This window comes from Micropterus salmoides, unplaced genomic scaffold, assembly GCF_014851395.1.
Source record: "Micropterus salmoides isolate LMB-PRFRI ecotype aquatic unplaced genomic scaffold, ASM1485139v1 Ms_hic_scaffold_6, whole genome shotgun sequence".
NCBI classification, from domain to species: Eukaryota; Metazoa; Chordata; class Actinopteri; order Centrarchiformes; family Centrarchidae; genus Micropterus; species Micropterus salmoides.
This window is the reverse complement of record NW_024044348.1, coordinates 28,031,386-28,044,536: the sequence shown is the minus strand read 5'-3', so window position 1 is coordinate 28,044,536 and position 13,151 is coordinate 28,031,386. Positions and strand designations below refer to the sequence as shown.

The window sequence follows — 13,151 nt, the reverse complement described above, 5'->3', positions numbered from 1 at the left end:
ATGATTTGATATTCTGCATCAGCTGAACCTAAAAAAAACTCTTTATTCAGTACACAACACTGTTAATAGGGGCAAATCCTATTCTTTCTGATCGTATTACTATATACAGTTTTGTCACTGTACACACACAGAGTGTATCACAAGGACAGAGGAGACAGACCATGGATGTATTAAGAAAATCATTCACATTTACACCATTTCAAACTGTGGAGATTTCAATCCATCTTGAATGCTCCTTGAATGCATTTACACTTAGCCAGGTCTCAGATTATATTATACGAGCAGCATCAAAGCATACCATGATAAAAGCAGTGCATTTATTCCACACCTTTCTTATTTGTTGAACAAAAAGAAAATGCTTTTTGACAGCAATGTGGACACTGAAGTGTTTGTTTGCGTGTCATAAAATAAAATGTTATGTTGTGAGACTACAACTTAAGAGCTGTCCAGAGGGATTTACAGCCAGCACCACAGAAACAATATAAATCCTAAATGCTTCATCGTGCAATGAAAAGTACAACTCAGTCCATAGAAATGATTTTTTAAATTTTTTCGTGTGTGTGTCACAGTAACTGCCAGACTATGTAAATCTCTGCTGCAAGATAGTGATAAGACCAACCACATTTTTGTTTTGGACAAATCTCCACTGCATCCCAGCAAAAAAACAAAACCTAATGACTCCCTTTCACCTCACATTCCTCTCTGTCCATCTTAATTAACAGCTACACCATTATTTCCCGCTGCTTGCCATTTTCTTCAAATCAAACGTTCCTGATCGAAATCTGCAAAGACTGAACTTTTCTGTACATTCCCTGGAGCGTGCAAGTGATGAAGCCATTAAAACGTCTGAAACATATGGAGTTGATGTGCTGTAATTATGATCTATTGTTGCGGCTGTTATGGCGTTACATGCAGGCACTTGTGAGTGCCACCTCTGCTGGAAGCCACAGACCGCTTCATTCAGGATCAGTGGGCGTGTCCTTGCCGGGTTTTAGGTGGGCATCCGAGCATGTCCTGAGTATTTGGCTTAACCCCCCTCTTGCTGTCCCTCTGTTTCTGTACTGCGATTTGCACACGGCCAAGGTCACAGGATTAGCATGCATGAGAGAAAGTGCACAATATTCGCAGAACATAAACCAAACATAAATGGGAAAGGACACTCTGTACACTGAGCATCCACAGCATGCTTGATATAGCTCGGCTTAAGGGGCCATTTTGATTTGCCTCTCTACTAGCAGCCTGTGTGAAAGTTTTAAGACTGAAAATGTTCCCTTCTGATCTGAATGTTTCCTTTGTTACAGGTACAGTACATCAGTGGATGCTAATTGTGACAATATTAATTAAATATAAGATTCAAATGAAAATTACCTGCAAAAAGCCTCTTTATGACAAATTTCCTTTTCATAGGGGAAGACAAAATGGCATGCAGCACACCAATCAGCCACATTATGACCACCTGCCTAGTATTGTGTAGGTCCCCCTTTTGCCGCCAAAACAGCCCTGACACGTCAATACATGGACTCCACTAGACCTCTGAAGGTGTGCTGTGGTATCTGATGCCAAGACATTAGCAGCAGCTCCTTCAAGTCCTGTAAGTTTCGAGGTGGGGCCTCAATGGATGGAACTTGTTTGTCCAGCACATCCCACATATTCTCAATTGGATTGAGATCTGGGTAATTTGGAGGCCTAGTCAACACCTTGAACTCATCGTTGTGTTCCTCAAACCATTCCTGAAGAACATTGCCCAAAGCATCACACTGCCTCTGGCGCCTTGCCTTCTTTGCATCCTGGTGCCATGTGTTCCTCAGGTAAGCGACACACCACTTGGCCATCCATTGGATGTAAAAGGAAAACGTGATTCATCAGACCAGGCCACCTTCTTCCATTGCTCCGTGGTCCAGTTCTGATGCTCACGTGCCCATTGTAGGTACTTTTGGCAGTGGACAGGGGTCAGCATGGGCATCCTGACTGGTCTGTGGCTATTCAGCCCCGTAAGAAACAAACTGCAACTTTCTATCATAACCAGCATTCATTTGTTGGCAATCTGACCTAAAGTAGCTCATCACATACATCAGAGAGCCTTGGCCGCCCGTGACCCTGCTACCGTTTCACCACTTTTGAAAGGTACTGACCACTGCAGACCTTAAACACCCCACAAGAGCTGTAGTTTTGGCGATGCTCTGATCCAGTCCTCTAGCCATCACAATTTGGCCCTTGTCAAAGTTGCTCAAATCCTTATGCTTGCCCATTTTTCCTGCTTTTAATACATCAACTTTGAGGACAAAATGATCACTTGCTGCCTAATATATCCCCTCCACTGACAGGTGCCATGGTTACAAGATAATCAGTGTTATTCACTTCACCCGTCAGTGGTTATGACTGATCGGTGTAAGGATTTATGCAGAATCTAACTAAAAACCTTTCAAGAAAACAAAGTAATTCTAAAAACATGAGATAAGCTTTACTGATTACCACTTAATGAGCATGTGATATAAGTTTTAGAATAAAATTAATGAAGTCAGTGTTGTTTAGTTTTTTATTCTAAACTGGCAAGGAAGCTTATATCCCACAATGTCAAAGTATTCCCGTAATTATGTAGTTTAGTAGATGATTACAGAAATACTTTGACATTTTGGGAGATATGCTTTCTTGTTTCGCATTACATGAGAAGCTTGATATCACTCTCATATCTGTATGGTAAATATAAAGCCAGCAGCCTGTTAGCTTAGCTTAGCATAAAGACTGGAATCAGGGTTTAACAGCTAGCCTGGCTATGACCAAAAAGTAGTAAAATCCGCCAACTTAGTCGTTATGCTAAGGTAAGGACAGGCATGAGCATGTTATCAATTATGTAATCCAACTCTCTGTAATTAATCATATTTCCAAAAATGTTAAACTGTTGCTTTAAGGGGAACCAGAATCACAGCTAAACAGGGTGACATACAATACAGCTCATGCACTTGAGCCAGAACTTAAAAAAAAAGAAAAAAAAAAAGATCAAGTTGTTGCCAAACGCCCTAACCAGTTAATTAATGCAAACTGTTCCTATTAAGTGCAGAACTTGAATTGAACAGAACTCTTCTTGTTCCAAGTGTAAAAATTAATAAATAAAAGAAGAAAAAATAAAACCATCTGCTCAGCACATCTCTGGAGAAAGACAGTAACATCCTGCCTGAGAAGTTTCTTATAACTAGCAGTGATACACACCACATGCTTAACCGATGCTTACTGCTTCAACTCCCATGATCCTTTGTGCTGTCTCTCTGCACAAGAGCCGTAATGAAAAACAGACAAGCTCTCCCACTGCAGCAACCACAAAAACCTCCACTCACTACACACGAGAGATTAGCCTGCTCATTAGGAGAGAAGGAAGGAGCGAGCGGAGGGGAAAGAACGACAAAAAGAGAAGGGACGCTTTGCCATGTTGAAGCACGGGTCCTCTCTCTCTCTCTCTCTCGAGAAAACAGCCCGGGTCCACCTTTTCTTATAGACTATACAAACCAGAATGGGGGTTAAAGCTGTGACCTGCTTTACATCAATGCTGTGGGTTGAATTGAGGCGAGTTTATATCAAACATTTAGCATGTCAGTGATGCTGCAGACCCCGTTTATGCAAAGCTGTTCTCTTAATGAATAGGTTACAATTAGTGCCAGTGATGTTTGAATAAGATTTTCTACACCATATTATCAGCTGAAAGCATGTTGTCTCACACTACTACTTATGCTCTCCAGATGAAAGAATCTCAGTCACTAACTGCTGGTGTCAAAATACATGAAATTTAGATTATGAATGCTGATTGGAGTAAAGCAAAGCGGGGGAAAAAAAGAAACATCAGTGGTTTGCAAAACACTCGGTTGCTGGGAACCAGCCTTAGGCCAATTTAATCCATTTAGTTCTTTGAGAAACAAGTTAAATGGCTCAAGTATGTGAAAGGTTGTTCTTGGGTATAAGCGATGCCAATTTGAAATGGTGAATTGAGTTAAACTAAGTTGACTGAGGAGTGAAGAAAACAACCATCAGATTGTTGTTTTCAGAGGGAAGAACTTTAAATTCAGACAGGTAGTGTTTACAGGAGCCAACACACCCCTACATCCACATAAGCCTATACTTTGGTTGCTGCTGGATTGGCATCTTTGCCTGTATAAGCAGTGTTGCAAAACAAAGCCAAGGACAGAATAAAAATACAAGTTAGGAACCAGGGAGTTAATTTTAAGGATCAACTTGTGAGCTATGCAGAACTGTTCTTTTCCAACAGCCACACAGGATGTAAAAAAAAAGTGTTAAGTAATTTGTCCAAGTCAATTTCTCCTGTGAGCCACATCCAAACAGCAACCTTATTTCTCTTTTCCCTCATTTGTCATAAGACTCCATAATGCATCAATCCATTACCAAAAAGCTGTTAGCTGAACAAATAGTGAAAAACAGCTCCACGTTTTTACATTATAAAAGCTTAATCCACAGTTATCATAATAAGAGGAGTGCTGCAGTGTGCGTGTGGAGTAATTGCATGCAAATCAGGTGCAAAAACATCTTCCATTCAATCAGTGGACTTCTGGAGAGAGTTTATATTTGTGAGATAAATTGTTGCATTCAGCTGAACATTACCAAAAGGTCAATTAGTAGCAAAAAGGGACTAAGAGTGAAGTGCTTTTGAAGGTACGAAGGCAGACTTTATGTGCTGCAGAATACTTGCTAGGCCCCACAACGTTGCACTCTTATTTGTTCTTCAGTTGAGTAACAGTCTGAGGAGTCACATGTACTGCATGGACATATTTCACCCCCTTTGTTCTGTCAAGGCCCAGGGTGAGAAAACAACACACAGTGAATTTTGTGCAAAGTGACAGATAATCTTAAAAAAGACCGACAGGGACAAACTCATAATTGCATGTGTTTATGGGAAGTGTTGTTGTAGTGCAGGCGTCTTCAAGTTTGCACGTGTGCATCTGGGCCTGCAGGCACTTGTGGCCTCTGACATGTTTTTGTGAATATACTGTTGCAAAGAATGCTTCACTGCACACTTGTTGCAGCTGTGTTTGCTGTGTTTGTCCACCATTGACCTAAATTATTATTTTGCATGGAACTGACAGATCGTAAAGCTCCGCCCCCTTCAGTTACTGTTGCTACAACTGTCTTTTCGCTCTCACACGGCATGGATGCAGTTTAGAGCAACGACAGGCAGATTTACCTCTCAAAATTCAAATTTTGAAACAATTGATTTTAGACAAAGGTAGACAAAAGCAGGCTAGTCTTTTCTCCCTAGCGACAGATTATTTTAGCAGATTTCTCAGCTGTAGCTAGATAGCTATCTAATCAAGATAAGTTTGTGTTCATGAGTTGGTTGAACGGCATCTGTGCTTTTATTTTTTCAAGGTGGCTTGTTTTAAAACAAGAACCCTGTAAAAGGAGAAAGCGTTGTCTTTTTAGTGTAGTGTGGAACTAGTTAGTCCCAGTACTATGAGTAAGATGGCTTGGGAAAATGTAAGGTTAGACTGATGTTTTTTCATAACATAACCCAGTTGCTAAGCTGCTTAGCTTATATAATTAAACGAGAAAAGAGAGAAAGTTTGAACGATGAGGACAAGCCGGGTGTTGGGTGATCGTTACGCTGTCTTGGGTGTTAACTTCCCCAAATCCAATTGAGGATGACAGAACTAACATTAACCTTCAGTCTGACATAGTCACATTCAGGACCAGCCTCCACACAATACTACACAGTAACCCACAAAATAATGGTGGTATAAAATACCGCTGTAAGTAATGCTGGGTTAGGTTGGGTTACGCTAGTTTGCTATACATGTCAATGTTTACAGCTTACCTTACAACAGATAAGCTCATGTAGTTTTAGTTTTTTAAAGGTTAAAAAAAGATCCAGATCATCCAAACTCAGTGTACTGCTCTTACTCCAGCCCCATGCTTACGATTGCCAACCTATGATTTGACAATCACTGTTTGGGGTTTTCTGAACGGTCAATTATATTTTGAAAAACTGTAATAACAAATGTTGAAAAAGTGTGTCAGGTTATTGGGACTTACTGTAAGAGAAACTGATGCGTGGTGTGACATCATCCTCGGTGGCCATCAGTGATTGGAGGCAGCTAGCCAATAGCAGTGCAGTGGCCAGAAAACAGTGGGCAGTTGCAGCTGTTGTCCACATGGTTGCCTGATCCTCTCACGCAAACATACACAAATGCAGTTTGTTTTAAGATTCCTTGGAATTCATTAACCTCCTCTTGACACTGCAGAGCTTTATTTTCTCACTCCCATCGTACAGCAGGCTGAGGGGGAGTGAACGTGTCCTTGACTCGATTCTTGTACTCCCAGCGGTCCTTACACACGGTTAACAGACAGAGAAGAGCAATCCTTTCTGGATTAAAAGCTGCTTGTTGTCATCTACTCATAGTTCTCTTCGATGGCTCAGCACTAAGCTCCGACCAGTGGCCATTTAGTAAAAGTCATTTTGGATCTGTGGAGAGAAGAGAGAGAGGTCGATTCTTTATGTCTGATCCAAGAACATGCTGAAAGAAATATATGAAACACACGCTCGAATAACAGATCTATATCCAACTTCTGACGCTATAAAACCAACAACTACAAAAGCAAGAGAACTGATACATTTGGCTGCAGTTCATTCTGGAGGATGGTGTGGATTTTACTGCAAACAATGAGTTTCAAGAGTTAAAAAGGTGTTGATCAGCTTTGACAGCAAACAATGACATCACTCAAATATCACCTGCCTCATCTCTCCGTCCTCAGACCCTAATATAGCCGCACACTGATGGCTGCAGCTAAAGCCTTAATGACAAAAAACAAATATTTATGCTTCCACTGTTTACTCTCACACCACTATGCCAAGGAAAATCACAGCTAAATAGATCATTCAGACCACGAGCCAGCTACCATGGACACACATTGTGTGGTAACTTAAAAGAGTTTTACAAACTTTTAAGTGGAAATGAATGTCCAATTTGCACTGCAGCCCGCAAAGTTTCTCTTTGCGAGATAAAACGCATGTTAGATTTTTTTTTTTTAATCACTGTATTTAATTATGCTGTCAACAATCTGTTAGAGATCCCCAAGAAGATAATATGGCAGCTTGGCTCCAATCTTGCGGCTATGTGGGGAAATAAATGAAAGAACAGTGACTCCCAAGACAACTCTGTAATTTGTCTCAAAGATGCAATGAATAAAGCTGCTCTCTGACTTTTATTGCCGTAGATGTATGCTGAAAGATTTCATTTAGTAGGTGGTCAGCTTTCTTGGTAAACACTTGAAATAGATACTGATACCCTGTTTAATCCATATTTTGCTAAATAAACACAGGACATAAGTTGTATAGCTATGTGATTAAAATTGCATCTTAGTAGTTCTTAAACCGGAGGACAAACAGTTTTCTGGTTATTTTATTTGGTAAGGTCTTCAAACCCTAAACAATGGCAGTCCAAACAGTTACCAACATCCTGGGAAGAGTACAGACACCTAAATCAGCGAACACCACAGTATGTTCCTGTGATAGAACACAACTTATTACTCCTTACTGCCTGACAGCAGTGGATGTCCCCCCCTCGAGCTGAGCTCCCACATAGGTGGTGACGTTCAGAAAGTAAACACTGGAGAGCACATGGCGTCTCTGGTTGAGAGCTTGCGTCACTGAAACAACTCCCAGAAGACCTTGTTCAAATATTTATGGTAGCTAATAAATCCAACAACATTACAAGACCAGGGGTGAGTTAGTGGCCCCTGGTTGTCTGATGAGACAATGCCCTGCTGGGAACCACCATTTTAAAAACTTCTGATCAACCTGGACTACAACAGAGATTTACAACTGTTGGCTAACAGACTTGCAGACTGGCACTAGGCAAAATTAGCAGCTTGGTGACTGAACGGCTTGTTGAGTTGATGGCTAGTTTGGATTGTAGTTGCAAGCTGTTCTTCTTTGCATTTTTGTAGCTAGATGGAGGGTCATCGGTCTGACCCAACACTAGTTCTACTGAGTGTAACCTTTTCCCCTATCTCTGCATCTGTGTCTCGCTGTCACACCCATCTCTGTCCGTCCCTTGAGTCTCAACCAGTGATCCAATATGTCTGTGTCACTCTTCACTTCCCTATTAGCCTGCGCTGGTTCCTGCTGCTCCTCTGAAGCTAGTCGAGTCACAGGAGGCTGAAACATCCGTGTAACATGGATAGGTACCTGTAACATCCCCCACCTCCTCGGCTGGTCCCTCTCATGCCTGCTGAGACTGAAACAACAAGCATGGCAGCCCTGCGTGTGTCGCACACCCCAGGCCTCCATGTTCCCAGGTTATATCCTTATGTAACTCCAGAGGTCTTTTAAATTTTAATGAAAACACAGGAGTGCCGTTAGGAGGGTGTCCTGGCACTCTGATGAATTAGAATTGTTTTGGCAAATTCTGTAGGGACACCAAATAAGGAGAGATAAGTGGTGGTGGGTAAAGAGCTGAATGCATAGCAAACAAATTTTTAGCGTCATTGACATATTAATAACCATTATCCTAAACACTAAATGTATTATATCAAAATACCTCAGATAAGATCTATATGAAAACAGGAGACTGGTTCAGGTAACTGGTGTGAAATCTCTAGCATGGAATAAATAAATAAAATAAAAAAGGGCCAAATAAAACGTTTTTAATGTTACATCAAATCTTAGAAAAATTCAATAAACTTTCACCAATTTTATTCCATGTAGACTCATATATTTGAACACTTCTCTCAGGTGACTCCTCACAATTTATTATGTCAATATGTAGAAGCCCTTGCAGCAGACTGGGCAACTTAACATATGTGGGGAATCCAAAGCACAAGATCTGTTGAGGCTCAGCAAGGGCATAAAGGGCAAATAAACTGATGTAACGACGCACTTGTTCTGTTTTCTTTGACACATGTTTCTGCTTGAATACCATGTTATCATTTTAGTCAAATTAATAATGTAGTGTACTAATCCATTCTGAAGAACAACAAGGCATGGATCTGAAGAAAAAGTATTAAATATTTAATAAGCATTAAATCAAGTACTGGACCAAAGAAAGTGATCTTATTAGAAGCAACTATTATAGGACTTACAGGATTAAAGCGCTATTCAACTGGAGCTGTTACGGGCCAGTACAGGCGACCCACTGTTCTTGGTGCCACAGGACCCATCTGCTTATCAAGGAGAAGGTCTGCTGCTTCCTGTATCTATGAAGGGTGAATCTGGTGCCATATTGCTTAAGGCTACAGATTCATTAACCTTTCGAACCTCCCTCGAGGCTCCCTATTAATACCTGCATCTGTTGAGAGAGAGAAAGGATGTGACAGACATATTGGACGATACAGTCTGCCAGGTCATGGCAAGTTCACTGGATAGGGAGCAGCATGAATGCTAACCATTTGGCTAGCTTTGTATAAACGACTGGGCTTTGTGCTTAACAACCAGCACCCAATAACTCATCCCTGCAAAGTGTCTTGTCTCTCATTTAGTCTTTGGCACGGACCAAGGCACTTATGGAGATAATCAACTGCCGGGCAGGACCCTGTGATGAGAGCGCTATCACAGAGCTTGACATGAGAGTGGATTGGGCCGCCGTCCAATCCATTAACAGTATCATGAGTACATCTAAGTCCAAAGTGAAAGATAACTATAAAGACATTTGCATTTAATTGCCCAGCTGCAATCAAATGTGAAACTTTAGTGTCTCCCTTTTTGCCAGGTTTAAGGGTGACTTTGTGAGATGCAACTGAAAATTTATCAGTGACTGCTCAGTGCGAATAGAAGAAAAACAGGTTTAATTGTTTTTGTAGGGTCAAATATCAGCACCTTGCCATGCAATAATGTCAGAAGTTTTTTTTTTTCTTCCCATGTCTGACCCTAAAAACAACATGGCCCCTTGGAAACAGATTTCAATTCAGGAAAATTTATGGGGCCATTATGTTGGGCAGAAAAGACCTCAGCAGGTGACTGACAGGGCAGAGATTCCTTACTGTGTCTGCCATTATAACTCTCACTTATAGCCGTCTGCTTAGCAGAGTGGGCAGTGCATGATTGGTTAAAAGTCAACCAAAGGATGGTAGGGGGAAGGTAAACCATTTCTCCCCCAAAAATCAATGATTGGCTATTCAGTGACTGTGAGATGTTCGTTAATTGTATTGCTAAAAAAAAGATGTAAAGCCATTATATTTATATCTCAAGTATAATTTCAATAACATTAGCTTGTTGAGCTCCCTATCCATTTACAAGGCTGACAAGGCAGAGACTCCTTACTGTGTCTGTCATTGTAACTCTCACTTATAGCCGTCTGTAATAACATTAGCTTGTTACTCCAAAGTCTTGTACTGAACATGTATTGCTGGTACCTTTTAAAAGCCATGTTGGCCACGTCACTTGTTACTCAGCCCAGCGCCATCTTGATACCTTTAAAACAACTCTATAGCCTCCACACTCATGACACATCTTCTGTATTTAACAACTCATCGACATCTACTTTAGCCTCGGTGGCTAAACACAGCAGCACTTCAGAAGTCCTATCAACCCAGGGGTTCACATACGATCCAACTCGGAACGGACGGTCCCGGACCATCAGCGTCAGACATAAAACTGGCAAAACAGCACAAATGAATCATCATTTGTCAATACAAATTATTATGTATAGTAATTCGTTGTGAACAACACGTTATAAATTAATTTTAATATTTAATTTTCACACCTCGGGAGGTGGGAGCAGGGCGTAAAAGTTTCATCATGGATCGTCAATTTAGCTACTGTGGCTAATAGGTGAGTGGCAGTGCAAGAATGTTTTGTTTTGTGCACGGATGGTTCTGCAAGTTCACCGCTCAGGTGCAAAGTCCAAAAGATGTTAAACCACTTGTAGTTGTGTACCAGCAGCGCTTGAGTGCAACACATAAAATGCCAAAATTTTTCAATATAATTTCAGAATCTACATCATGCTCACACGTGTAATAGTCAAACTGCAAAGGATGCAATGTAATAAGGCAGGTAGGCCCACTATGTTTCACTATACATTACTGTATTTTAGCTTGATCTACTGGCAAAGTTGACCTTTTTCACAACTAATCTTAGAGACAATTTAGTCCATCTGAAATATAACTAACAGATAGCAGTCTTTGTTAACTAACTTTGAAGTTTTTAAATCCTAAACATTGTTCTGATTCCCACCTGGGAAAGGGATGGAGGGGAGTAAAAAGGAGGGTTTCACCCGAGCAGACCGCTCCCAGCACCCAGAAAGCCGACTTCTAAATAAATCACCACTGAGTTAAAAATAAACTGTAACTGTAAAATCTTGAATATGTCTACACAGGTACTAAAATCCAATGCTTTCTTAGGAATGTACAGCAGCTTACAGGTAATACGTCTATCAGAGACAAATCCCCAGTATATCCTCTCACAGAGGCCTCGAGTAGTTTTTAATATGGACAACCTCGTCATAACTCATAACATGCTGAACACAATACAGGCCTTACAAAAACATCTTTCCATCCAGATATTGTTTTCTTTTCACCTCTTAAAGAAAATTTCTATTGAGCAGGAAATTAAATCCTGATTAAATGTATATATTTTAAAAGAAGATTTAAAAAAAAAAAAAAAAGTCAACTCAAGTAGAGGAATCAACAGGACGTCTACTATCAAAATTGAGCAAAAGCAGCATGCTCTCTGCTTTCACTTTTTGTCCTAAGTTACAGTTTGACAGGAGAAAACAAACACATATATTATACCAACCACAGAGAGAAAAATGTTCTTATATTATCTCTCCAATATCATTTCTACCCTGCAGGTAACATGATTTTCTGTTGGCTCTGAAACCAACCGAGGCCAGTACACAACAGAAGAGACTTTAACCCAGGATAAAATAAAAACCTTTATGCACACGCCAACTTTTAGGTCTATAATATGAGACAGCTGCACACTGAAGATTCTGGATCCTGATGCCTGAAGGCAAACTTCCCCTGAAAGAGACAAATTTGTACAAATGCCACAAGAAAACAGATCTGACTGCTAATCAAGAGCCATTCATTTAACGTATCCCTCTGCATTTCCTCTATGCAAATGTGGTTCTCTTAATGATAGCAAGCAGCTGATAGTGTATAAGTTGCGGCATGTTTCATCAACTGTTTTCTGTCTTATTTTGTTTGTCTGTTTTTCAGTCCAGTTTATCTTTTCTGTTAGCTATATGTCTCAAAAACTCAGACTCACTGTGTTTTGATGCAAATAAAAATTCCACATTTCTAAACCTTTATTTAAATGACTAACTCCTGAATGCACTTCTCAATGCTTTCTAGTTGTAGTATAGTTTCCAAAAAGGTTCAAGAAGAATATAAAAACTATCTTATAATAGCAGACATCCTGCTTTATTTGACAGTAATATGAACATCTCTGAGAATTGAAACCAACAGCCTTTACTGAATTATTGATACATGTGATCCCAGAGAGATAATATGAGGATACTGATTTTTTCTGCATGTATAATTAATTATTCATAGAATCATCTTTCTATTGATGACTGTAATGCATCCTGCTGTGGTATGTCCCTGATGCATACACATACACACACACACACACAGATGATGCAAAAAATAAAACAAAATAATTGCAAAATTCTGTAGAACGAATTAGGATTTTACTCAAGAGATTAATTCAAATTTGCTAGAAAAATAAAAGGCAATTCCGGTCATAGCCCAGTCACTTCCCATGACCCCCAAATGACTCACTCACTGGTGGTTCAAACTGCCATCGGGTAAAAATAAATATGGATCAAAGTTTCCTTTTAGCATAACTGACACAAAGTGTACTAAGTAAACTACAAAGCACTCAGTCATGGCATGTTCTGCCAGGGCTGCACAGTACTCATGTATACAAATGCACTATTTTAGTAACAGTGTTTGTGGTTAATCTCTTTCTGGATCCACACAGTGACACTGTAGCACAGTATTCAGCAAATCTTCTACTTTGAACTAAACATACACCTGAATACTAACCATACTAAATACTAACCATTTCACTCAGTTCCTGTACATCCACACACATAACTTGTGTACTGTAAGTAGACAAAGCTATTAGTAAGATTTAGGAGTTTAAATGGTTCACAGGAACATAACTTTCCCAGTAATGCTGGAGATTTACCGTGATTGGTTTTGTGGGA

General features: G+C 40.1%; 1 protein-coding gene across 2 annotated transcripts in view; it reads right to left on the bottom strand.

Moving 5' to 3' along the window:
* The window catches only part of sema4bb (sema domain, immunoglobulin domain (Ig), transmembrane domain (TM) and short cytoplasmic domain, (semaphorin) 4Bb), a 61,960-nt gene that overhangs the window by 26,987 nt on the left and 21,822 nt on the right, over positions 1-13,151 (bottom strand). For both annotated transcript variants that reach the window (XM_038701251.1, XM_038701250.1), the window contains exon 2: positions 6,034-6,463. In XM_038701251.1, coding sequence (XP_038557179.1) covers positions 6,034-6,154 — 121 coding nt within the window. In that variant the 5' untranslated portion in view covers positions 6,155-6,463. The remainder of the gene's footprint in view (positions 1-6,033; positions 6,464-13,151) is intronic.